The sequence below is a fragment of the Ovis canadensis genome, chromosome 4 (genome assembly GCF_042477335.2).
Source record: "Ovis canadensis isolate MfBH-ARS-UI-01 breed Bighorn chromosome 4, ARS-UI_OviCan_v2, whole genome shotgun sequence".
NCBI classification, from domain to species: Eukaryota; Metazoa; Chordata; class Mammalia; order Artiodactyla; family Bovidae; genus Ovis; species Ovis canadensis.
In genome coordinates, this window is record NC_091248.1 from 102,827,689 (window position 1) to 102,853,310 (window position 25,622).

Consider the following 25,622-nt stretch of genomic DNA (forward strand, 5'->3'; position numbering starts at 1 on the left):
TTTTCATTAGAAAATCAGTGAGACCGTAAACTTTATTTTTTTAATAGAAAACAAACAACTCTTCCCGAATGAAAGAATTTTCTCTTGCTTTACCCCTGCTGCTCACTTTCTATGTTTTATAACTTGACATTAGAAGTCTTGATCAGATTACGTGTCGTTGCATATCATATCCCCATCTGTGTATCAGACTGGCAGCTTTGACATGCAAATCAAATCAAAACCAGTAAATTCCTACAACAAGAAGATTGTATGTAATGAGATTTGACGTGAGTCTGAAAGATGAAGAATGAGAAACAATGTGTGTTTAAATTGACTAAAAGTGGACTGGAGTCTGCAGACACAGAGAGTCACAGGTTTGTTTCTTGAACCACTGATTTTAAAATATTTTTAGATTTTACTTAGCTGGTTTTGCTGTGTTCCTTCAGCAAGGACCCCGGGTTGGCAGATCGTTTGTTTTCATGAGAGCTCTTTGAACCAATGAGGATCTGGATAATCTTATTACACCTCTGTGGCCGTGTGCTTCTTGTGATGAGGGTCCAGAGAAGTGGTGGGTAGCACTTCACTGTGTGCCAGGAATCGCTCATGTTTCAGTTGTACAAGGTCAGAGCTTAATTTAGCCACCAACTGGGTACTTAATTTTAGATACACAGAGGAACACATTGGCTCCAGGGCACTTCCTCTGATTTAGGAAGGCAAGGCCCTGGATAAGAATGACAAGACGATCATTCCAAAAGGTGAGATTATGAAATATTTGATCTGTACCTCATCAACTAGCTTCAGTAGTTTAGTATCGGGAATATTTTGAAGGATGGAAATGTATTGTGATCACTTGTCATTACCTTCTTTCTGATTGATCACTTGTCAGTTTGCTTGTCAATGGCGTTTTTAATTATAGAATAAAGCCAGGGTTGTTTTGTTTGTTTACAGAATATTAACTCAATTGCATAATTATTAAGCTTGATAAAAAATAGCATCATGAGTAAAGCAGATCAAGAATGAATATGCTTATAAGTATCAATATATACACTGTGGAATGTCTTTGCTAGCTTTGGTTTCTGAGAAAAAACTAAATGATTTTTGTAAATAATTAAATTTCTCTCAAGGCTTTTTAAAATCACATAACAAAAAAATGAGTTAAATTTTTAAAATTAATTTATATTCAGATTTTAAATTCCTTTAAATTCTTTTAAGTCAGACGGAAAACAAAGGAACTCAATAGAATTGTAAATTAACTTCTGGAAGTTCAATCATAGAGTCTGGAGGCTGGAAAGTCCTTAGAACTTATCTGAGACCATCACTCACCTGATTCTTCAGTGAACAGGTAATTTCTAAGGAACAGTCTACATCTAAAATAAAATGGTTCCTAGGAAACAGCAGTGTGCACAGAGAACGCTTTTTTTAACACGTTTTTTGCTGAGAACTTTGTATAATTGTCATAAAATATCGTAATTCTACACTTTGTTGTTTTTAATGGAAATACCTTGTTTTGAATGAAAACATACCTAAAATATTTAGTTTTACTAGAGTTGTTTGGTAGTTTGCTAGTTGCTTGCTTAAACTCATTAGAAAATTTTTTCTGAGGCTTATGAATATTTAGGTTATAGAATAAGATCCTTTGGTATTAATTCCGAGTAGGCAAGTCATCAGTTACAGTACAAGGGTCAAGTTGTGTGACCTCTAATGTCAAATGCCTCAGTTCACATCTCCATCTCCATCACTCAGTAGATATTCAAGCTTGGACAAATTACCTAACCATTGTGTGCCTCAGTTTCCTCATCTGTAAAATGAGAGGAAAATGTGTCATAGAAATTATATGACATAATCTATTTAGCATACTTAGCCTAATGCATGTCACAGGGAGGCACTTAATAGATGTTACATATAATAATTATCAAGATTGATAAAACAAATATTTATTGAGGACCTCCTGTGTGCTTAACTCTCTGCTAAACCTTTGAAGGAAGGGCAGATATTGGTGTTGTTTCTGGGGAGAATGCATTATTTAAAGGCAGCAAATCCTTAGGGCATGGATCCTATTGTCTGGTGTCTAGCAGTGTGCCTGAAATATAGCAGATATTGAATATTTTTGAATAAACAAATAGGATGATCTGAAATTCCTAAGAGAAATTAATAATAATTATTGAGAACTGGTGAGTCAGTGTTCCTCATTTGCTTTCTTGTCTCAGTGGAGAAGGAGAACGTAGTAGATACTATGTATCTGTATTTCAACAAGATATTTGACAGTATCTCTTGACGACGGTCTTGTTATCAAAAAGGAGACATTAATACTAGACGTGGTGTCTTTGGGAGGATTTGTAAATGGATAAACAGCCTTTCTTAAAGGGTGCTAAATAATAGATCAACGTCAACCTCTGTCCTACCCCAGTTTCTGTTCAACATTTGTCATTATTAATGGAGCAGGTAGACACAGAAGACTTGCAAATATAACAGTAATACTTGGAGGATAGAAAATGCATTTTCTTTTAGCTGATTGAAATAAACGTCAAGTCCAAAAGAAAGAAATAAATGTAATAGGACTAAATAGAGAGTCCTGTATAGAATTGTGCAGCAATAAAGTGGATGGAAAAAATGACATGTAGAATTTAGGGCAACAGGAATCCAAATCAAGTCTGTAACATGAGAGCCCCAAACTCATCTGAATGGGGGTTAAATTAACACCTCTTCAGTGTCCAGCAAAAGGGAAGTGGTCACAGCCGCTTAATGTTGTGTTGATCTGACAGTAGCTGTTGTGTTGCCTTCAGAGTCCATGGTCCAGAGCTGCTTTTAGAAAGAGATGGATAAACAAGTGTGTTTACAGGAAAGCAATCAACATGGTGGAGGGAGGTAAACTGTTCACAGGAGGAACAGTTGTCCAGGCCTGGGCGGAGAAGGTTCAGTTCAGACTGGCAGCCTTCCTGAGGCCCCTCATGTAGCAGAGGACAAATATTTTCTCAGCGTGGCTCTGAAAAATAGAACTAGGAGTATAGAATACTGATTTGAGGAGATGGATTCAAGTTCAATATATTTTCCAATTGTTAAAGCTGGCCCAAGATGAAGGGTTGTGTGGGGTATAGTAATCTGCCTGCTACTTTGCTTTTCAAGCTGAAGCTGGACAATTTCTAGACAGCATCTGTAAATGGAATTTACAAGTGGGGCTTACCTAATGGTCTTCAGCTCTGAAGTCTGGTGATTCTAGAGAAAAGAAAGAAAGAAGAAAGTGAAGTCACTTAATCGTGTCTGACTCTTTGCGACCCTGTGGACTGTAACCTATCAGGCTCCTTATGGCAGCCTGATGGGATTTTCCAGGCAATAATACTGGAGTGGGTTGCCATTTCCTTCTCTAGGGGATTTTCCTGACCCAAGGATCAAACCCAGGTCTTCTGCATTGCAGGCAGACTCTTTACCATCTAAGCCACCAGGGAAGCCCCGGAAATAAAATAATGAGTGTGCCAGAGAACCTGTTTAAGATAAGGATTAGAGCTCAAACCACCAGACAATCCCTAGAATTCTACCTCCTTGTTCCAGAGGGGTTCAGTCACAGAATAATAACAGGTAACAGGTAATGTTTCTTGACTACTTGCAACATGTCAGACACAGCTAATAAGGCAGCTAAGCCAGGAAGGCAGGTTCAACTACTGTCTCCAGAAGAAAGAAATCAATAGCCTGTATATGATTTCAAAATAACATATGAAGAAATGCAATGACTCATTATCGTTTGAGTTTTGAATAGAAAAGGATTTGATGAGCACCAAACAGACCACAGTCCCTGAGGTCACAAAGAATCTGACATGACTGGGCATCCGAGCATGCGTGGGCACAAACAGGAAGTTCTGCCGTGTTCAGTGAAACCTTCCAGGAACAAATATTTTTAGAGAGAGAATATATGTGTATGTATATATGTATTTGGACTTCCCTGGTGGCTCAGTGGTAAAGAATCTGCCTACAATGAAGAAGATGCAGGTTCCATCCCTGGGTCAGAAAGATCCCCTGAAGGAGCAAATGACCACTCACTCCATTATTCTTGCCTAGGAAATCCCATGGACAGAGGAACCTGTCAGGCTATAGTCCATGGGGCTGCAGAGTCAGACACAATTTATTGACTAAACAACAATAACAATATATGTTTTTGTATATGTACACGTACATATATGTGTATATATGCACATTTTTTATTAAGGTCTAAAGATATTATTTTTATTGTTGTGGAGAAGGCAATGGCACCCCACTCTAGTACTCTTGCCTGAAAAGTCCCATGGATGGAGGAGCCTGGTGGGCTGCAGTCCATGGGGTCGCGAAGAGTCAGACACGACTGAACGACTTCACTTTTACTTTTCACTTTCATGCATCGGAGAAGGAAATGGCAACCCACTCCAGTGTTCCTGCCTAGAGAATCCCAGGGATGGTGGAGCCTAGTGGGCTACCGTCTATGGGGTCGCACAGAGTCGGACACGACTGAAGCGACTTAGCAGCAGCAGCAGCAGCAATATAATCAGAAGATTTTACTCACCCTACACCTCAATTGTGTAATAAAATTGTATAAATAGAGTGCAGCTATTTTATAATCTGTAACTGGCTTCACCATCCCCAGGAGCTGCCACTCACTGATCAGTGCAAAATAAATCTGGTCTCATGCAGATGGCACAATAACTTAGGTGATGAAACCTTTGCTTGGATGACTCATGTAAATGGATCAGTCTTTCAGATTTCTGCTCCTTCTTCCCTAGTAAGTATTAAGAGAAGTAAAAGTAGCTCAGTTGTGTCCGACTCTTTGCAACCCCATGGACTATACAGTCCATGGAATTCTCCAGGCCAGAATAATGGAGTGGGTAGCCTTTCCCTTCTTCAGGGGATCTTCCCAATCCAGGGGTCAAACCCAGATCTCCTGCATTGCATGGATCCTCCTTCTCTGCTTTACTATAAATGAGGGCAATTTTCTCTCCTCTCGACCTCACAAAGTCTGGCCTGCCAGGAAGCGATCTATCTTACCACCTATAAGGTTTACCCCATGAACCAGATATCAGGCCTGTTTTCTGGAAGATTTTGTAAGATTTGGCTCAATAAAGTCAGTCATAGTTCCCTCACAGTGTCTGGTCGTGTCTGATTACATGAACCTCATTCTCTTATATGATACTTTATCTATAGTATTAAATATTCTTCAAGGATGTGAATGTTAATAGCTGTATAGTTTCCCATAGCTTGACTGCACAATAATATCTTCTACAAATTCCCTCTTGTTGGACATTTTATATTGTTTCTAACGATTTGGCAGTTCAACTATGCCTGTGATGAACAATTTTCACATACAAATCTTTTTCCATATCTCTGAATCTCTGTAAGATAAATTCTTAGAATTAAAGACAAAAGGGTGAGTCTTTAAAAGTATCAAGTTATCATGCCAGCTTGTGATAAGGACACATCTATGAATAACACATCTATGAGAAACCCAAGTAAGATGGTAGGTGTTGCAAGAGGGCATCAGAGGGCAGACACACTGAAACCATATTCACAGAAAACTAGTCAATCTAATCACACTAGGACCACAGTCTTGTCTAACTCAATGAAACTAAGCCAAGTCCGCAGGGCAACCCAAGACAGGCAGGTCATGGTGGAGAGGTCTGACAGAATGTGGTCCACTGGAGAAGGGAATAGCAAACCACTTCTGTATTCTTGCCTTGAGAGCCCCATGAACAGTATCAAAAGGCAAAATGATAGGATACCAAAAGAGGAACTCCCCAGGTCATTAGGTGCCCAATATGCTACTGGAGGTCAGTGGAGAAATAACTCCAGAAAGAATGAAGGGGTGGAGCCATACCAAAAACAATACCCAGTTGTGGATGTGACTGGTGATAGAAGCAAGGTCCGATGCTGTAAAGAGCAATATTGCATAGGAACCTGGAATGTCAGGTCCATGAATCAAGGCAAATTGGAAGTGGTCAAACAAGAGATGACAAGAGTGAACGTCAACATTCTAGGAATCAGGGAACTAAAACCGACTGGAATAGGTGAATTTAAGTTAGATGACCATTATATCTACTACTGCAGGCAGGAATCGCTTAGAAGAAATGGAGTAGCCATCATGGTCAACAAAAGAGTTCGAAATTCAGTATTTGGATGCAATCTCAAAAACAACAGAATGATCTCTGTTCGTCTCCAAGGCAAACCATTCAATATCACAGTAATACAAGTCTATGCTCCAACCAGTAATGCTGAAAAAGCTGAAGTTGAGTGTTTCTATGAAGACCTACAAGACCTTTTGGAACTAATACCAAAAAAAGATGTCCTTTTCATGATAGGGGACTGGAATGCAAAAGTAGGAAGTCAAGAAACACCTGGAGTAACAGGCAAAATTTGGCCTTGGAGTACGGAATGAAGGAGGGCAAAGGCTAATAGAGTTTTGCCAAGAAAATGCACTGGTCATAGCAAACAGTCTCTTCCAACAACACAAGAGAAGACTCTACACATGGACATCACCAGATGGTCAACACCAAAATCAGATTGATTATATTCTCTGCAGCAAAAGTTGGAGAAGCTCTATACAGTCAACAAAACCAAGACCAGGAGCTGACTGTGGCTCAGATCATGAACTCCTTATTACCAAATTCAGACTGAAATTGAAGAAAGCAGGGAAAACCACTAGACCATTTAGGTATGACCTAAATCAAATCCCTTATGATTATACAGTGGAAGTGAGAAATAGATTTAAGGGACTAGATCTGATACACAGAGTGCCTGATGAACTATGGACGGAAGTTTGTGACATTGTATAGGAGACAGGGATCAAGACCATCCCCATGGAAAAGAACTGCAAAAAGCAAAATGGCTGTCTGGGGAAGCCCTACAAATAGCTGTGAAAAGAAGAGAAGCGAAAAGCCAAGGAGAAAAGGAAAGATATAAGCATCTGAATGCAGAGTTCCAAAGAATAGCAACAAGAGATAAGAAAGCCTTCCTTAGCAATCAATGCAAAGAAATAGAAGAAAAGAACAGAATGGGAAAGACTAGAGATCTCTTCAAGAACATTAGAGATACCAAGGGAATATTTCATTCAAAGATGGGCTCGATAAAGGACAGAAATGGTATGGACATAACAGAAGCTGAAGATATTAAAAAGAGATGGCGAGAATACACAGAAGAACTGTACAAAAAAGATCTTCACGACCCAGATAATCACGATGGTGTGATCACTCATCTAGAGCTAGACATCCTGGAATGTGAAGTCAAGTGGGCCTTAGAAAGCATCACTACGAACAAAGCTAGTGGAGGTGATGGCGTTCCAGTAGAGCTATTTCAAATCTTGAAAGATGATGCTGTGAAAGTGCTGCACTCAATATGCCAGCAAATTTGGAAAACTCAGCAGTGGCCACAGGACTGGAAAAGGTCACTTTTCATTCCAATTCCAAAGAAAGGCAATGCCAAAGAATGCTCAAACTACCACACAATTGCACTCATCTCACACGCTAGTAAAGTCATGCTCAAAATTCTCCAAGCCAGGCTTTAGCAATACGTGAACCATGAACTTCCAGATGTTCAAGCTGGTTTTAGAAAAGGTAGAGGAACCAGAGATCAAATTGCCAACATCCACTGGATTATGGAAAAAGCAAGAGAGTTCCAGAAAAACATCTATTTCTGCTTTAATGACTATGCCAAAGCCTTTGACTGTGTGGATCACAATAGACTGTGGAAAATTCTGAAAGAGATGGGAATACCAGACCACCTGACCTGCCTCTTGAGAAACCTGTATGCAGGCCAGGAAGCAACAGTCAGAACTGGACATGGAAAAACAGACTGGTTCCAAATAGGAAAAGGAGTGCATCAAGGCTGTATATTGTCACCCTGCTTATTTAACTTATATGCAGAGTACATCATGAGAAACACTGGACTGGAAGAAGCACAAGCTGGAATCAAGATTGCTGGGAGAAATATCAATAACCTCAGATATGCAGATGACACCACCCTTATGGCAGAAAGTGAAGAGGAACTAAAAAGCCTCTTGATGAAAGTGAAAGAGGAGAGTGAAAAAGTTGGCTTAAAGCTCCACATTCAGAAAACAAAGGTCATGGCACCTGGTCCCACCACTTCATGGGAAATAGATGGGGAAACTATGGAAACAGTGTCAGACTTTATTTTCGGGGGCTCCCAAATCACTGCAGATGGTGACTGCAGCCATGAAATTAAAAGACACTTACTCCTTGGAAGAAAAGTTATGACCAACCTAGATAGCATATTCAAAAGCAGAGACATTACTTTGCCAACTAAGGTCCGTCCAGTCAAGGCTATGGTTTTTCCAGCAGTCATGGATGGATGTGAGAGTTGGACTGTGAAGAAGGCTGAACATTGAAGAATTGATGCTTTTGAACTGTGGTGTTGGAGAAGACTCTTGAGAGTCCCTTGGACTGCAAGGAGATCCAACCAGTCCATTCTGAAGGAGATCAGCCCTGGGATTTCTTTGGAAGGAGTGATGCTAAAGCTGAAACTCCAGTACTTTGGCCACCTCATGCGAAGAGTTGACTTATTGGAAAAGACTTTGATGCTGAGAGGGATTGGGGGCAGGAAAAGAAGGGGACGACAGAGGATGAGATGGCTGGATGGCATCACTGACTCGATGGACGCGAGTTTGGGTGAACTCTGGGAGTTGGTGATGGACAAGGAGGCCTGGCATGCTGTGATTCATGGGGTCGCAAAGAGTCGGACACAACTGAGTGACTGAACTGAACTGAACTGATGAATAATTTGCCTCTTCACAGGCCATGCCTGCTCTATTCTTACCCATTCTCTGTTTATATTCCTCTGGAAATCCACATAATTGTAAACCTATAGCTCCCTCCTACGTTGCATCACTTTCAAAAGGCAGTATGCCATCTTCCTCCATCTGTCATGATTGAAATTGCCTTGGAAATCAATATTATGGAGTAAAAATGTCTAATGTTGTAATATGGAACTAGAGATAAAGAAAACTAGTATGACAGGCTTTATCATAGTGTATTTACCTAGAAATTAAGCCTAAGTTAGTGCAGTCCTGAAACTGGAAGTGAACTTGGCAAAAACATATGTGTGACATGGAGAAAAAACACAAGCTTAATCTATCTTTTTGCTAATTTTATGAGTGTGTATTTGATCATTCCATTTTTTACTCGTTCAGCAAATACATAGTGAATTCTTATTACATACCAGATATCATATGTAGTGTCTAGAGAAAAATATATCTATTTTGGCTTTCTATATCATTTCTAAAATGTTGAAGCCATTTTGTTGCTGTTGTTCAGTCATTGAGTTGTGTCTGACTCTTTGGCAACCCCATGGAGTGTAGCTCACCCGCATGGCCGGCATATTCCTTACCACTGAACCACTAAGGAAGCCTTGAAGACATTTTAAGGCAACATAAAAGTAGCTTTCATCATCTGGACTAAGAGGTGTGTGTGTGTGTGTGTGTGTGTGTGTTTTATCGGAACTAGCTGTGCTGTTAAGAAAGATGCTGTTTGCACTGGTCTAGGTCTCCCTGTCATCCATAGGATTTCTCTCTAAAAGACAAATATCATGAAGAGGGAATGACTGTGACTTATTATTTGTAGATAGAAGTTACTTGTGTCTGTGTGTTAGAAACCAATTCCGACAGTTTTACCTCCTCCTGAAATCTCTTGGGGGCTCACTGACTGTTGCTGAAATGAGCCTAATAAAGCTGAGTTGCCACTTTGTACTACAGGATTCTGAAGAAGCAAACGTGTGTAGCCACCAAATAAAAAACAAAACTGTTGCAACATTTTATTTATTTCTGTATGTCTTCAGAATTACACAAGTGAATGGTCAAAGTGCAGAAAAATGAAAATGAGTATTGTTTTGCATACACTAACTGTGAAATCTTCACAAAACCAAAATGTGACAATGCCTTTTAACTAAAGCTACTCTTCTCGTAGGACGAATCCTGATGATTCTCTCTGGAATCTCCAGTGGATGATTTTCTCTGGGACCATAGCAGTTTCAAGGTAAAAGAAAATGTCCTCAGAATATCAGCACTGCCCCTACCCCCTGCCCCCCTGCCCCCGTGCCCCTGTTTCAAACAGCAGAACCTCAGAGCATTTGGAATTGGGCTAGCCCTGTATAAAGAAAACCAAATTTTACTGTATTGCCCTTTTCTTATCCTCTCCTGTTACCTCCCCCTAGATTCAGTCTTAATGAAAGTGAAAGAGTTAGTTGCTCAATTGTGTCCAGCTCTTTGTGACCCCATGGACAACGGCTTGCCAGGCTCCTCTGTCCATGGAATACTCCAGGCAAGAATACTGGAGTAGCTTGCCATTCCCTTCTTTAGGAGATCTTCCAGACCCAGGAATCGAACTCCGGTCTCCTGCTTTGCAGGTAGATTTTCGTTACTGTCTGAGCCATCAGGGAAGCCACCAAGATTCAGTCTTAGATCGTTTACCATCTTCCCCATCCCATTCAACCCTCAGCAACTATTCCAAGAGATCCTGATTCTACACTGGGGGCCACTATGGTGCTACTGGCGCTTTAAAAGGGGCAACTGGAAGATGGAACAATAAGCCACAAAGGACAGAATTGCTCACTGATGTAACAGAATTGCACTGGTGTGACAGGTGCTGGGGCAGGGTGATATTTATGAACACAGAGTCCTTCCTTGCATCATGGAAGCACCTGTCCACTCTGGGAACTCTTAAGGCCAGCCCTGTTTAGGACCCACAGAGATGGTTTCAGTTTTTTATGCCCCAGACAGAGCATGTGAGTGAGAGGGGTGAAGACTTAATGTAATCGGAAGCAAGCCAACCAGACAGTTCACAGGGGACAAAGTTATGTTGGCTCCGGTCCCGGTAAAAGGAGAACCTTGAACCCATGTTCTGGGAGCTCCCATGTTTCAGGGGAAGGACTGAGAGGCCTCACACACTTATCAACAGTAGAGGAGAAGCCTGAATTGTGGATTGAGGGTGGTTTAGAGAATTCAGGGCTGAGAGGCATCATATACCCATATTCACCTTTGCCTCATATTCTGTAACATTGTCCCAACCCCCGGCCACTTCAGGCAGGCACCAAATGGAATGTTGATCCAATTTTTTAGACAGTAATGTTTAGAAAAGAATACAGAGTGAAAGCAAGTTTAGGACACCACATCCCCCCTAAGCAAAACAAAGCCTTATTGCACAGAGTCAACGGTAAAGACTCATGTATCCCTGGAAGCTATGTTTTATTTTTGGAAGTTATTGTCATCAAGAGCTGGCTGACAAGATCAGAATGCTTTCTTTTAAGGACAACATACTGTGGGGGTTTTTTCTTGCAGCTCTGGAAAGACATTAAAATGAAGGTACCATTCTCTGTCCAGACTCTACTTATCAGCTCTGTGACAATGGGTGGGTCTCTTAACCTCAGGAAGTCTAAGTTTCCACTTTTGCACGATGAATCTCTAATACCTAGAAAGTAGAACTGGAGGATTTAAGGCAAGACAGCATAGGCAAAGTGCTTTACATGGTGCTGGAAACAAAGCAAGCCCTCACTATTATTATAACCACCATTTTTATGATTACCAAAGTTATTCTTTCCCACTATCTAAATCTAGGATTTCACTCAGTCCATTCTGAAAGTAAACGAATAATTCCTGGTCTCTGAATAATGCATTTGGAAATCCTTAATTTAGTAGTTCTTGGACTGGGACACAAGAATGGGCTTCAGAGAACCCATAAATGCCCTACAATTTTATGCAAACTTTTGAGTGACATACATCCCTCTGGAGAGAGAATCCATTGCTTTCATCAAACATGTTCCTGACTCTAAGCAAGATTTGCTTTGTTCAGTCACTCAGTCACGTCTGACTCTTTGTGACCCCATGGACTGTAGCCTGTCAGGCTTCCCTGTTCTTCACCATCTCCTGGAGCTTGCTCAAACTCATGTCTGTTGAGTCGGTGATGCCATCCAACCATCCTATCCTTTATTGTCTCCTTCTCCTTCTGCCCTCAATCTTTCCCAGCATCAGGGTCTTTTCTAATGAGTTGGCTCTTCTTGTCAGGTGGTCAAAGCAAGATTAACCAGTGCCTGAAGTGAAAAGGCTAACTTTCCATTAGGATTGTCCCAATTATTTCGTATATCAGCTACTTTGAGAATAATTAAATTTCAATAGTGGGCTTTTCCAGAACAAGGTTGACAAACTGTTATCTAGAAAGAGTCAATCATCTAGATAGAGAAGTGGGGCTCTCATGAATATGTCTTCAGTTCAATTCAGTTCAGTTCAGTCGCTCAGTCATGTCCAACTCTTTGAGAACCCATGAATCAAGCACACCAGGCCTCCCTGTCCATCACCATCTCCCGGAGTTCACTCAAACTCATGTCCATCGAGTCGGTGATGCCATCCAGTCATCTCATCCTCTGTCGTCCCCTTCTCCTCCTGCCCCTAATCCCTCCCAGCATTAGGGTCTTTTCAGATGAGTCAACTCTTCGCATGAGGTGGCCAAAGTAATGGAGTTTCAGCGTTAGCATCAGTCCTTCCAATGAAAACCCAGGACTGATCTCCTTTAGGATGGACTGTTTGGATCTCCTTGCAGTCCAAGGGACTCTCAAGAGTCTTCTCCAACACCACAGTTCAAAAGCATCAATTCTTCGGTGCTCACCTTTCTTCACAGTCCAACTCTCACATCCATACATGACCACTGGAAAAACCATAGCCTTGACTAGACAGACCTCAGTCGGCAAAGTAATGTCTCTGTTTTTGAATATGCTGTCTAGGTTGGTCGTAACTTTCCTTCCAAGGAGTAAGCGTCTTTTAATTTCATGGCTGCAATCAACCATCTGCAGTGATTTTGGAGCCCAAAAAAATGAAGCCTGATACTGTTTCCACTGCTTCCCCATCTATTTCCCATGAAGTGATGGGACCAGATGCCATGATCTTCGTTTTCTGAATGTTGAGCTTTAAGCCAACTTTTTCACTCTCCTCTTTTACTTTCATCAAGAGGCTTTTTAGTTCCTCTTCAGTCTCTGCCATAAGGGTGGTGTCATCTGCATATCTGAGGTTATTGATATTTCTCCCGGCAATCTTGAAGGATGTCAAATATTATTTGGCCCTTTCTCAGACTGCTGGCTGGTGCTTTGTTTGAATAGTTTTAAACAAAGCCTGACAGTAGATAGGCTCTCCTTTTGCCCTCCTCTGCATCTTGACGTCTCTGGTTCTGTTCCACTAATGCTCCTTTGATTGTCTGCCTGACACCTTCATCCAAAGCTTTCAGGAAAAGGTTGAAGACAGCTTGTTTTAGATGGGGGTTGCTCCATGTAGTAGTAAGAGTTTTCTCTCCATTGAGATCCTGCTGTTGTTAGAGATACCAAACAGTTGTTGTGTGTTTGTTGCTCAGTTGTAACTCTTTGTGACCCCATGTACTATAGCACGCCAGGCTCCTCTGTCCATGGAATTCTCTAGGCAAGAATATTGGAGTGCGTTGCCATTCCCTTCTCTAGGGGTCTTCCTAACTCAGGGATCTAACCTGAGTCTTCTGCATTGCGGGTGGATTTTTTTTATCATCTGAGCCACCAGGAAAGCCCACAGAAGAGTTAAGAGTTTTAGATAATTTCCTTCTTGGTGGTAGTTAAAAGACATTTAAAAGAACTTTTCACAGAGCAACCCAGTTCTCTAAAGCAGGGGTCCCCAACCTCCTGGATCTAATGCCTGATGATCTGAGGTGGAGCTAATGTAATAAGATTATAAATAAGGTGCACAATAAATGTGATGCACTTGAATCATCCCAAAACCATCTCCCCAGCCCTGGTCTGTGAAAGCAAATTGTCTTCCATGAAACCAGTCCCTGGTGCCCAAAAGTTTGGGAACTGTTGCAGTAAGGAGTCTGTGATATCTCACGTACTGGAAGGCCAAATTTCAAGCAGGTTTAGCGTTAAGCTGGTGATTTAAATAGGCAAAAGGCTCTGTATCCTATTACTAATCCCAGAGCCGTGCGATCCTCCCCCCATCACCACGTGACATTAGTGAGAAAGGCGACAGGCGATGCCATGCATCTAACTTCATCATCCAGTCCTGCTACCTGAAGACACTCAGGACTTGTCTGCCAGTCATGAGTCAACAGCTGTTTTCCAGTGACCCTGAGAATAGCCATTTCCTATAGTTGACTAGGAGTGGGAGCAAAGAGAAAAGATATACGAGACAGAAAAGTCAAGACTTTATTCCCCTCAGAAAATTAATAGTCCTGGTGAGAATACAAAATACAAAAATGTAAAGAACTTGCAAAACTAATACAAAATGATTGTAAATTCAGTTGGAAAACACCGGGTGAGCAGAGATACTCAGGGATTAAAAGGGCCAGAGAGGAATTCAAGAATTCACCGAAGGTTTCCACAGGAGGAGTGGCTGGAGCCAGGCTTGAGGCTGTGGGGACCATGAGTGTGAAGTAGCTGGGAGGGCCTTGTGAATCAAGTGAGATAAGACAGAAGACATGAAAGCGCAGAAGGGCGAAAAATGAAGCCTAACACAGAATGGGTAATCAAATTCGTCTAATTGGAATAAAGACTCCAGGGACTTCCCTGATGGTACTATGGTTAAGATTTCACCTCCCAATGCAGAGTGTACAGGTTTGATCCCTGGTCAGCAAGCTAAGATCCCACACGCCTCATAGTCAAAAAACTAAACCATAAAGCAGAATCAATATTATAACAAATTCAATAGAGACTTTAAAACTGTTCCTGTCAGAATAAAGACTCTCCATACAAAAAATGGTTAGTTCTAAGAATAAAGCAGAGCCTAGATTATGTTAAGTTCATTTATTAACTCATTCATTCATTTTTTCCATTCTTTCAACATGTGTTTAGAGTCTCTGTACCGTGAGATACTGCTTTCCTAGTCTCTGAAGGTAGACTAATTCTCTACTGATTACAGTACATTCTAGGTGGAAGAGATAGATAATGAACAATAAATAATGATAAGCAATACATTTTTTAAAATGCCATCTGAGTCTATTTGGTGAATAGGGTCCCAAGCCCATGTGTCAAGCTTTTAAGGTTGCTAAGATACCCTGGTGTGAGAGACATGCTTAGTGGAGTGCTATTACCATCTCATGGACATCCTCCAAACATCATCACTGTTCTCCCCTTTCTGTTTCAAGGTTATAGTAAGGCCACTGGTGCAGAACAATAAGCAATAAAGTCATGATGCCACTGAGTTCATGTGCAGTCTGTCCGCAGGTCAGAGACCTTGATTGTCAGCATGTATAGAACTGCCCTTAAGATTTGAACAGCAAGAAGAGGCAAAGCAAAAATCAACTGTGTTTTGGAAATTGCCCACCGAATACTATTTGTGACTTCCCCCTTGATAACACACTGGACAATGTAAAATCTTGCATAGATAGTACATTTTGGCTTGAAAAGTGTTATGGCTCAAAATAATTTCCTGTGATTATCAGCCAACCTAGCTGTAGAACTGGCTTCCCAGGTGGCGCTAGCACTCAAGAATCTGCTTGCCAACGCAGAGATGTGTTCCAATGCCAGGAAGAGACATGGGTTCAGTCCCTGGGTGAGGAAGATCCCCTGGGGAAGGAAACCCACTTCAGTATTCTTGCCTGGAGAATCCCATGGAAAGAGGAGCCTGGGGGGCTATAGTCCATGGGGTCACAAAGAGTCAGACATGATGAAGCAACTTAGGACGAAGCAGCTGTAGAACTATTTTGATGTGTATACTTACTAAACTTTCTCTTTATAAGGTGAAGCAATTGATTCAGCTGTAAAGGGAGATACATACTCCTCTAATTTGATATCTGAAAGAAATAAGACAATGAGAAATAAGCTACATTTTTGTGTTTGTCTTCAGCGGAGCTGGGCCAGTCAATAGTTGTAGCTTGTAATAGAACAGTGCTAGGGAAGAAATGGGGAATCTATAGGAGGGCTGATCTCTGATCTGGCCATGGAGTTAAAATGACCCAAATTTTAACTGTTCAAATGATGCTGAGACCCAGTCAGACCTTAAAACTTTCCCTGTAAAACAAGGCAAAAGAAAATATGAACCAAATAGTAGCTGCATAAAATTTCATGAATATCATGGGTATGGTATCCCTATCCTTTCTGAAGGAGACTAACCAAATTCTGAGGTCCTTCCACTTTGGGAGAGGATTGAAGACTAGATGATAAAAGATGTCATGTCTGTTTCTCCTCATTTTTTATCTAAAGTACTAAATAACTTGGCCACTGTTTGTTTAACTTTCTGATGTGAAAAAATGCTTGACTGAGTTGGGGAATCCCACAGGCTATAAGCCCTTTGGTGCAAATGAAGAAAAATGCTGCTTTCTTGGGGTGTGCAGAGTGGCCTGCCAGCGGGCATAGCTCATGTGGGGGAGGCTTGGCTGGATTTTATCAGCCAGGAGCACTTGTGCGGTGTGCAACCTGCGCTCCCATTTGTGGTGGCTCTGATTTGGTTGAAACATGGATTAGGGAGAAAACTGAAACAGCCATCAATAAATTAAATAAGTCAGTCCAGAAGTTTTTCTGTTTTGACTGTTTTCTTCAAAAGCAAGAAGTCAGTTTAATTCAGCTTCGTGTTTGCCAGTTCCCACATTTAAACCTCACTGGATAAAGCAGGTTCTTACCACTCCCTTACATTAGTACTCCAGCATCCCTAACTGCATTAGGGATGCCTTTCTGCCAAGGTGTGAGAAAGGATCTTTCTACAGCCAGGAACACAGGTAGCCCAAGTCTGTAAATGTGGATTTCTGGGAGCATCAGAGAGCCACATGATCTATCAAACCCATCTGGTCAGTAAGGAAGTTCTTCAAGCGCTTAAAGCCATTTTTATCAGATTAATCCTCTCTTGTATTAAAGTTCTGGACTTCTGAAAGCTGTTCACTTCATTGTGAGACTAGACAGTGTTTTCTCAGGGAGAACAGGGCTGAAAGTTGTCAGTGCCTTCTATTTAAAGTTACCTTTGTGTCTTCTCCATGTACACCATCAAACTTCCTGAGGGCAGAGCTAGGTCACTATGTTTGTGATGTTCCGTTCTCTCAACTTTAATTCAACAGATGTTCACTGGGATGCTTCCTTATGCCAAGCACCTTCTAGAGTTGTAGGTGATGCAGAGATGAGTCACATAGAACCCCTCACCTCCAAGAGTGATTTTGGTAGAAGGAGTTGAATGCAAATACAGAAATAACTGCAATTCAAGGCAGTCAACTCAAACCACTTTGGGAGTAGAAAGAACTAAATCAGTGAAAAAGCACACACAGAGGACAGAGAATAAAGAAAAAGTAAAGAATGTGAAGGACTTCCCAAGTGGCTCAGTAACAAAGAATCCACCTGCCAATGCAGGAGACACAGCTTCCATCTTTGGGTTGGGAAGATCCCCTGGAGAAGGAAATGGCAACCCACTCCAGTATTCCTCCAGGGAAGCCCCAGGGACAGAGAAGCCTGGTGACCTACAGTCCATGGGATCCAAAAAGGATGGGACGCAATTTAGCAGCAAAACAGCAAAGAGAAAGGCTAATTGTTCTTTATTCCTTCCTTTGTCTGTCTTCTCGGAGTTTTAAACTTCTAATGTGTTATGTAGAACAATGTCTTGAGGAAATGATGGGCCAAATTAGTGTAAGTCAGAAATGTAGGAAAAGTCATTCTAAGCCCAACTGTAGTCATTACTCAAAAGAAAGTGAAAAACCAGAAAACGCAGACACTTAAAGGACAGGTAATCAAAGGTTTCAAAAGTTAGAATGGGCATTTTATACATATAAAAGATAAATTAAATGTTAACTACCTCTGTATCTTTTTAAATGAGGAAAGGTGAATGTATTTTTCATTTTGCCTCTTTCGTGTTGACTCTATATGCTGTTCTGTGGCTTTTGCTGATAATAAGAAATTGCCTGCTTCGAAATTATATCCCGTCATGGATGCTAATGATGACCCTGATGAAGATCATCTTACAAGTTATGATGTTCAGCTCAGTATTCAAGAATCTATTGAAGCCAGCAAGACTGTATTTTATCCTGAAAGGTAACATTCAAATTGATGATCCTCAACTAAACTTCATGGCATTCATTTTTTGTAAGATCAAATGAATGATGTTTCCAGACCTCTCTACCTATTGTTTTGTGGCAGGAAATTCAATACCTTTACAAGAACTGCTGTGCACAGGTGTAGCCATCTGATTCTACAAATTCCCATCTCCTGTGAAGTATGAGACTACCTAGATAGGAAATTCCCAGCTCAGTTTGTTTGTATAGAATTGCCTATTTCCTCAATTCATATACAATCAAAAAGGACGGTAAATAATGTGAATGAAATTGTAAACACTGTTTATATGACTAATGTATAGATATATATACAGAATCTGTTGTGCTACTGACTCAGGCAACCTTTATAAGTAATATATTCCATTTTGCACAGTTAAAATATGAAGAATAATGCTAACTCACCTGCCTATAAGCTTAATGAGTGGGAAAAGAGTTGAAGGCTTTTGTAATATATGGCAAAGTGATATATAAACCAGAACTTATTTAATTATCTACTGTTAAAGTGACAGCAGTTAAGAAATTATACATGAAATAGGTGGTTTGTGTTGGCAAGAGTTATAGCATCTAAAACTGCCAAAGTAAATTTTCATTTTGAGTAGCACACATACTTCTGACAAAACTAAACTTTAATTTACCTTTAAATTCGATTATAGTATTTAGAATCCTGTATTCTGAAATTAGTAGTGCTTTTGAAAAGATTCAGTGCTATAAAATGATTGCTTTTGAGCTTTTGAAAAACAGACATGTTAACGGTTATATTTCTGGTCTTTTTCATTCTTCCCTTATCTCCCAGGAAGGCATTCACAACCCTGGAATACCAGTGGATGTTTCTGCTTTAATAGAGTTAAATCAATTTGTTATTCAATACCTAGTCACCTTTGAATAAACACACATCAGACAATTTCCATGAGGGTTGACAATGACCTCCTGGGTCAGTGATTAGAATTTGTTCAATAAATGCTCAGCCTATTTTTCACTAGTTTTCACAGTTGATTAAATACTAACATGCAATATACAGCATATGCTCCCAAATAAGCAACCATTAATTAGCCATTATTAAATTCAAAGCAAGAAACCTTTATTGAGCATAGAATTTTTAAAGTTGGGAGAAACCTTAGAGCTCTTCCTATATAATCTTCTCATTTTACTGATGCAGGAACCACCATCCAGAGAGGCTGCTGGCCTCCTCAGGATCACAAAATCACAACATCTGAAAGCAGCTCCTCCGTCTCTGACTCCAGTTATTTACCCCCTTTTCATTGCCTACAATTAATTTCATAGACAATGTTTTAACCTTCTACTTTTCCATCTTCCCTAATGTTCATAGGTCCAATGTATCATAAACATACTCTGTATCTGACTTTTAGACATTTACATGTCTAAAAATTTATCTACTTTTTAAAGTAGATAACATCAGTTGTGTGCATTTCTTGAAGATCCTGATTATTAAATGTATGTGCAAAAACTAAACAAATGTTTTGATTCCTTGGAGTGTATCATGAATACAGATATGGCTTATATTTCTTTCCCTGCTAGATTTGTACCACTAAGCAATCAGAACAGAAAGCTTGTGGAGGCCATACAGCAAGGTAAATGGATTTATCACCTACAGTAGAATGGGCTGGAGAGTCCACCTGGCTGAGAGATTTGTTATCAGCCCATGTGCTTATTTTAGGTCACGTTCTTGAGCTCCAGGAGTATGTGAAATATAAACATGCTTTGGATGAAGCTGATGAAAAAGGATGGTTTCCATTGCATGAAGCTGTTGTCCAACCCATTCGGCAGATACTTGAAGTTGTCTTGGATGGTAAGAAAATGTAGAATGCCCTTAACCAAACTGAAGCCCAAATGCAGATGTTCTGGAGTATTCCCAATGAAAAGAATAAGCAAAAGGAAAAAGTCGAATAAAAGGTGATTTGCAATTTGGAAAAGATAGTACCCATGCTTTAAACTGAGTACAAAATTAGCCTATTTTGTGGAGTTCAGGGTTTACCTTTTACATCTTTCTAAAAATATGACCCAGTTTGGTGGGAGGATGTGATTATCAACTAAAAGTTTATACATACCATTAATTAATTGATTTAAATATAAAATATTTTGCTTTTCAAAGTTGGTTGTAAACTTTCATCTTGAACTGAGTTGATAGTTTCCAAAAGAGTATTATTTTGTACAATATCTGTACAAAATTACATTACATTACATTACATCACATTGTCTGTCCTTATATTACATTGATTTTTTTCATCATGCAAACATGAATAACTGCTGTGGTATATCTACCCAAGGTTAAATGTTATTAATAATTTCTACATTTCAACAGTGTTTTTCACATCCCAGCATCTTATAAAACACTTTGAGAATGCCCTTCTTTTCTTTTTTTTTTTTAATGCCCTTCTTTTCAACCTTCAATGTTGCTTCCTAGTGCTGTTGTAAGAGATAATGATAGCCACTGGATAATTAACTATCCAGCTAGTCAGCCAGCTACAAAAAGTTAAAAATAGACAGACAGATAGGATAGATAGTCAGACAGATATAGAAGATGATGTTAAGCATGGTATTTTTTTTGGTAACATATTCTGATAGGATACATCATTGATAAATACTTCTCATTCCCACAGGCACAGACTTCATTTGACAAAAAACAATTTCAGGTTCAATTTAAATAATAATACAAAGGATTAGGGAAGTTGTTCATAATTTATTAAGAAGTGAGAAGTCACAACCCATTATCTTTTTTTGTAAAAAACACCTTGAAACACAGACGTTGGTTTGCTAGCTGTCAACTTGATTAGCAAGCCCATGCTCATCTATTTCTACTCACCATCATTTGCTAGACTTTAATCATTTCTCTTTTTACTCTTCTCTTTTTTGTTAATTGACTTTGTCTAATCTAGTGTAGATAATATTGCATCATTCTGTTCTATATGACATCCTTTAAGTAAAGACTTTTAATTTTCCACATGCTTTCGTATCTCAGCATCTTATAAGACGCTCTGGGAGTTCAAGACCTCTGATGGAGAAACACCTTTGACTTTGGCAGTCAAAGCTGGTCTGGTGGAAAATGTAAGAACTTTACTAGAGAAAGGAGTGTGGCCAAACACCAAAAATGACAAAGGAGAGACGCCCCTTCTGCTTGGTAAATGAGCTATTTTTCCTAGAACTTTTATAATTTGAGACAAATAATATTTATTCAGTATTTAATGGAAGCCACTGTGTATTGACTAAAATTATGTGACCTCATCTGTTTCCACTCTCTGATGTCCTTTCCTAACCCCCATCTCACTTGCCATATAGTTTTGTTTTCTTCTCCCACCAGGGGGTGAAACGTGAAAGCTCTTTCAGCACCAGTTAATCAGAAGGGGTCTAATGAGGAGTTTTATGAGGCCAGGAGTGCCCGTTTTGCAGAAATAGTCTCTAAGGGGGGGTCCGGCCTCTAAGGGATATTGCATGTGTGACCTGTAGCTTAAACAAAGAGGCAGAAAGGGGACTCCAGAGAGAGACATGAGGTACAGAGCAGAATGATGACACCAAATTTGAAGGCAGGCGAGCCAGCAGATTCTGAGCACACCCGTGTGTCACTGGGGTCACCACTGCGACACATCAAAGCAATGATTGTAAGCCTGAAGATGTTGTTTATCTGTACACAGCTTCTTCTCAGGCTTGTATATCCTGCTGTTTGTTGGCCAGTAAGAATTGGCACATCTATTTGCAACACCAGAGTGAGATGAGATTAACTATAGATGACCACAGATAACCTTTCTTTCTCTCAGGGACGTAGGTGTGGAGAAAGAATTAGGGTTTTGGCATCTGAGATACTTGTATTTATTTTTCTTCCATTTTACTGAAATGTAATTGACATATAACATGGTACTAGTTTAAGGTATACAACATAATTTGATGTATTTATTACTATGAAATGATTACAACAGAAAGCCTAGTTAACATGCCTCACTTCACATAGTTACACATTGTTTTTTCTTGTGTTGCAAACTCTGTTTTGCAAACTTTTAAGATCTGCTCTCTTAACTTTCAAGTATACAATTCAGTATTGTCATGTGAATGTTAATTCTAGCTGGGAGACTGCAGTTATGGGTCTCAGTTTCCTCATGTGTAAAATGGAAATACAATATCCACCATGCAGAATTAGCCTATTATACAGAGTGAAGTAAGTCAGAATGGAAAACACCAAAACAGTATATTAATGCATATATATGGAATTTAGAAAGATGGTAATGATAACCCTATATGCAAGACAGCAAAAAAGGCACAGATGTAAAGAACAGACTTTTGGACTCTGTGGGAAAAGGCGAGGATGGGATGATTTGAGAGAATAACACTGAAACATGTATATTACCTATATGTATATGTGTGAAGTGAAGTTGCTCAGTCCTGTCCGACTCTTTGCGACCCCATGGACTGTAGTCTACTGGGCTCCTTGGTTCATGGGATTTTCCAAGCAAGAATACTGGAGTGGGTTGCCATTTCCTTCTCCAGGGGAACTTCCCGACCCAGGGATCGAACCCGGGTCTCCCGCATTGTATATAATTATGTATATGCATATTTCACATGTATATGTGAAATAGATCGCCAGTCCAGGTTCAATGCATGAGACAGGGTGCTTAGGGCCGGTGCACTGGGATGACCCTGAGGGATGTGATGAGGAGAGAAATGGGAGGGGGTTTCAGGATGGGGGACACATGTACACCCATGGCGATTCATGTGAATGTATGGCAAAACCGCTAAAATATTGTAAAGTAATTAGGCTCCAATTAAAATGTATAAATTATTTTACAAAAAAATTAGAGAAAAATCAGTTCAATTCCATTCAGTTCAGTCACTCAGTTGTGTCTGACTCTTTGTGACCCCATGGACTGCAGCATGCCAGGCTTCCCTGTCCATCACCAACTCCTGGAGTTTGCTCAAACTCACATCCATTGTGTCAGTAATGCCATCCAACCATTTCATCTTCTGTCATCCCCTTCTCCTCCCACCTTCAATCTTTCCCAGCATCAGGGTCTTTTCAAATGAGTCAGTTCTTCGCATCAGATGGCCAAAGTATTGGAGCTTCAGCATCAGTCCTTTCAATGAATATTCAGGGCTGATTTCCTTTAATAATGACTGGTTGGATCTCCTTGAAGTCCAAGGGACTCTCAAGAGTCTTCTCCATCACCACAGATCAAAAGCATCAATTCTTGGATGCTCAGTTTTCTTTATAGTCCAACTCTCAATACCATTGGAGAAGAAAATGGCAACCCACTCCAGTACTCTTGCCTGGAAAATCCCATGGACTGAGAAGCCTGGTAGGCTACAGTCCATGGGGTCACAGAGGCGGACACGACTGAGCGACTTTCCTTTCCTTTCCTTTCCTTTCTCAATTCCATACATGACTACTGGAAAAGCCATAGCTTTGACTAGACGGACCTTTGTTGGCAAAGTAACGTCTCTGCTTTTTAATATGCTGTCTAGGTAGGTCATAACTTTTCTTCCAACGAGCAAGCGTGTTTTAATTTCATGGCTGCAGTCACCATCTGCAGTGATTTTGGAGCCTCTAAAAATAAAGTCACCATTTCCATTGTTTTCCCATCTATTTGCCATGAAGTGATGGGACCAGATACCATGATCTTAGTTTTCAGAATGTTGAGTTTTAAGCCAACTCTCTCACTCTCCTCTTTCACTTTCACCAAGAGGCTTTTTAGTTCCTCTTCACTTTCTGCCATTAGGGTGGTGTCATCTGCATATCTGAGGTTATTGATATTTCTCCCAGCAATCTTGATTCCAGATTGTACTTCATCCAGCCTGGCATTTTTCATGATGTACTGTTCATATAAGTTAAATAAGCAGGGTGACAATATACAGCCTTGACGTACTCCTTTCCCAATTTGGAACCAGTCTATTATTCAATGTCCAGTTCTAACTGTTGCTTCTGACTTGCATACAGATTTCTCAGGAGGCAGGTCAGGTGGTCTGGTATTCCCATCTCTTTAAGAATTTTCCACAGTTTGTTGTGATGCACACAGTCAAAGGCTTTTGCATAGTCAATAAAGTGAATAGAGAAAAATATTAATATGTAAACTTCTGCCACATGGTAGATGCTCAGGAGAGGAGAGATGTTATGAAATAATGCACGTGTGGCAGGAGGAGGGAAAGCAGCCCTGAGATTGTTCACCAGCCATCCCAGTTCAGTTCAGTTCAGTTGCTCGGTCATGCCCAACTCTTTGCGACTCTATGGACTGCAGCATGCCAGGCTTCCCTATCACCAACTCCCAGAGCTTACTCAAACTATGTCCATTGAGTCAGTGATGCCATCCAACCATCCCATCCTCTGTCATCCCCTTCTCCTCCTGCCTTCAATCTTTCTCAGCATCAGGGTCTTTTCAAATGAATCAGTTCTTCGCATCAGGTGGCCAAAGTATTGGAGTTTCAGCTTCAGCATCAGTCCTTCCAATGAACACCCAGGACTGATCTCCTTTTGGATGCACTAGTTGGACCTCCTTGCAGTCCAAGGGACTCTCAAGAGTTTTCTCCAACACCACAGTTCAAAAGCATCAATTATTCAGTGCTCAGCTTTCCTTATAGTCCAACTCTTACATCCACACATGACTAATGCAAAAACCATAGCCTTGACTAGATGGGGCCTTTGTTGACAAAGTAATGTCTCTGCTTTTGAATATGCTGTCTAGGCTGGTCATAACTTTCCTTCCAAGGAGTAAGCATCTTTTAATTTCATGGCTGCAGTCACCATATGCAGTGATTTTGGAGCCCAGAAAAATAAAGTCAGCCACTGTTTCCACTGTTTCCCCATCTATTTGCCATGAAGTGATGGAACCGGATGCCATAATCTTAGTTGAGCTTTAAGCCAACTTTTTCACTCTCCTCTTTCACTTTCATCAAGAGGCTCTTTAGTTCTTCTTCACTTTCTGCCATAAGAGTGGTGTTATTTGCATATCTGAGTTTCTTGATATTTCTCCCAGCAATCTTGATTCCAGCTTGTGCTTCCTCCAGCCCAGCATTTCTCATGATGTTCTCTTTATATAAGTTAAATAAGCAGGGTGACAATATTTAGCCTTGACGTACTCCTTTCCCAATTTGGAACCAGTCTGGAAGTCACATTAAACCAGATTCTATGCTGAATAGTACAGTACAAATGGAATGATCATCTTTCAAAGAGTCTAGTGAGAGCCTAGATATGATCGAAATAGAAAACAAGTGTTAATAAATGCTATAACAAAGGCATATATCCAAAGTAAATTGGGGAAATAAGAGAGCAGTGGAATCTGTGAAACTTCCAAAGAAATAGTTGTGACTCATGGGACATAGAGGGTATCAGCAACAGGTCTTTGCCCCTGCATAAAAATGTTAAATGAATAGTGTCATCACATCTCGGGAGCATTCTGCTCTGATTTCTTCTTTACTCTTCTCCTATTTGGCAGCTTTTCAGTTCAGTTCAGTCGCTCAGTCCTGTCCAACTGTTTGCGACCCCATGAATTGCAGCATGCCAGGCCTCCCTGTCCATCATCAAATCCCGGAGTTCACTCAAACTCATGTCCATCGAGTCAGTGATGCCCTCCAGCCATCTCATTCTCTGCCGTCCCCTTTTCCTCCTGCCCCCAATCCCTCCCAGCATCAGAGTCTTTTCCAATGAGTCAACTC

At 40.4% G+C, this 25,622-nt stretch overlaps 1 protein-coding gene across 3 annotated transcripts in view; it reads left to right on the forward strand.

Moving 5' to 3' along the window:
- The first annotated feature begins 640 nt into the window (after positions 1 to 640).
- ASB15 (ankyrin repeat and SOCS box containing 15) overlaps positions 641 to 25,622 on the forward strand; it is a 42,405-nt gene continuing 17,423 nt past the window's right edge. The window contains exons 1-6 of one of the 3 annotated variants that reach the window (XM_069586925.1): positions 641 to 734; positions 9,909 to 9,977; positions 17,816 to 17,952; positions 19,509 to 19,561; positions 19,648 to 19,779; positions 20,950 to 21,108. In XM_069586925.1, the coding sequence (XP_069443026.1) occupies positions 17,846 to 17,952; positions 19,509 to 19,561; positions 19,648 to 19,779; positions 20,950 to 21,108 (451 nt within the window). In that variant the 5' untranslated portion in view covers positions 641 to 734; positions 9,909 to 9,977; positions 17,816 to 17,845. The remainder of the gene's footprint in view (positions 735 to 9,908; positions 9,978 to 17,815; positions 17,953 to 19,508; positions 19,562 to 19,647; positions 19,780 to 20,949; positions 21,109 to 25,622) is intronic. The other 2 variants (XM_069586924.1, XM_069586923.1) reach the window with 2 other exon arrangements.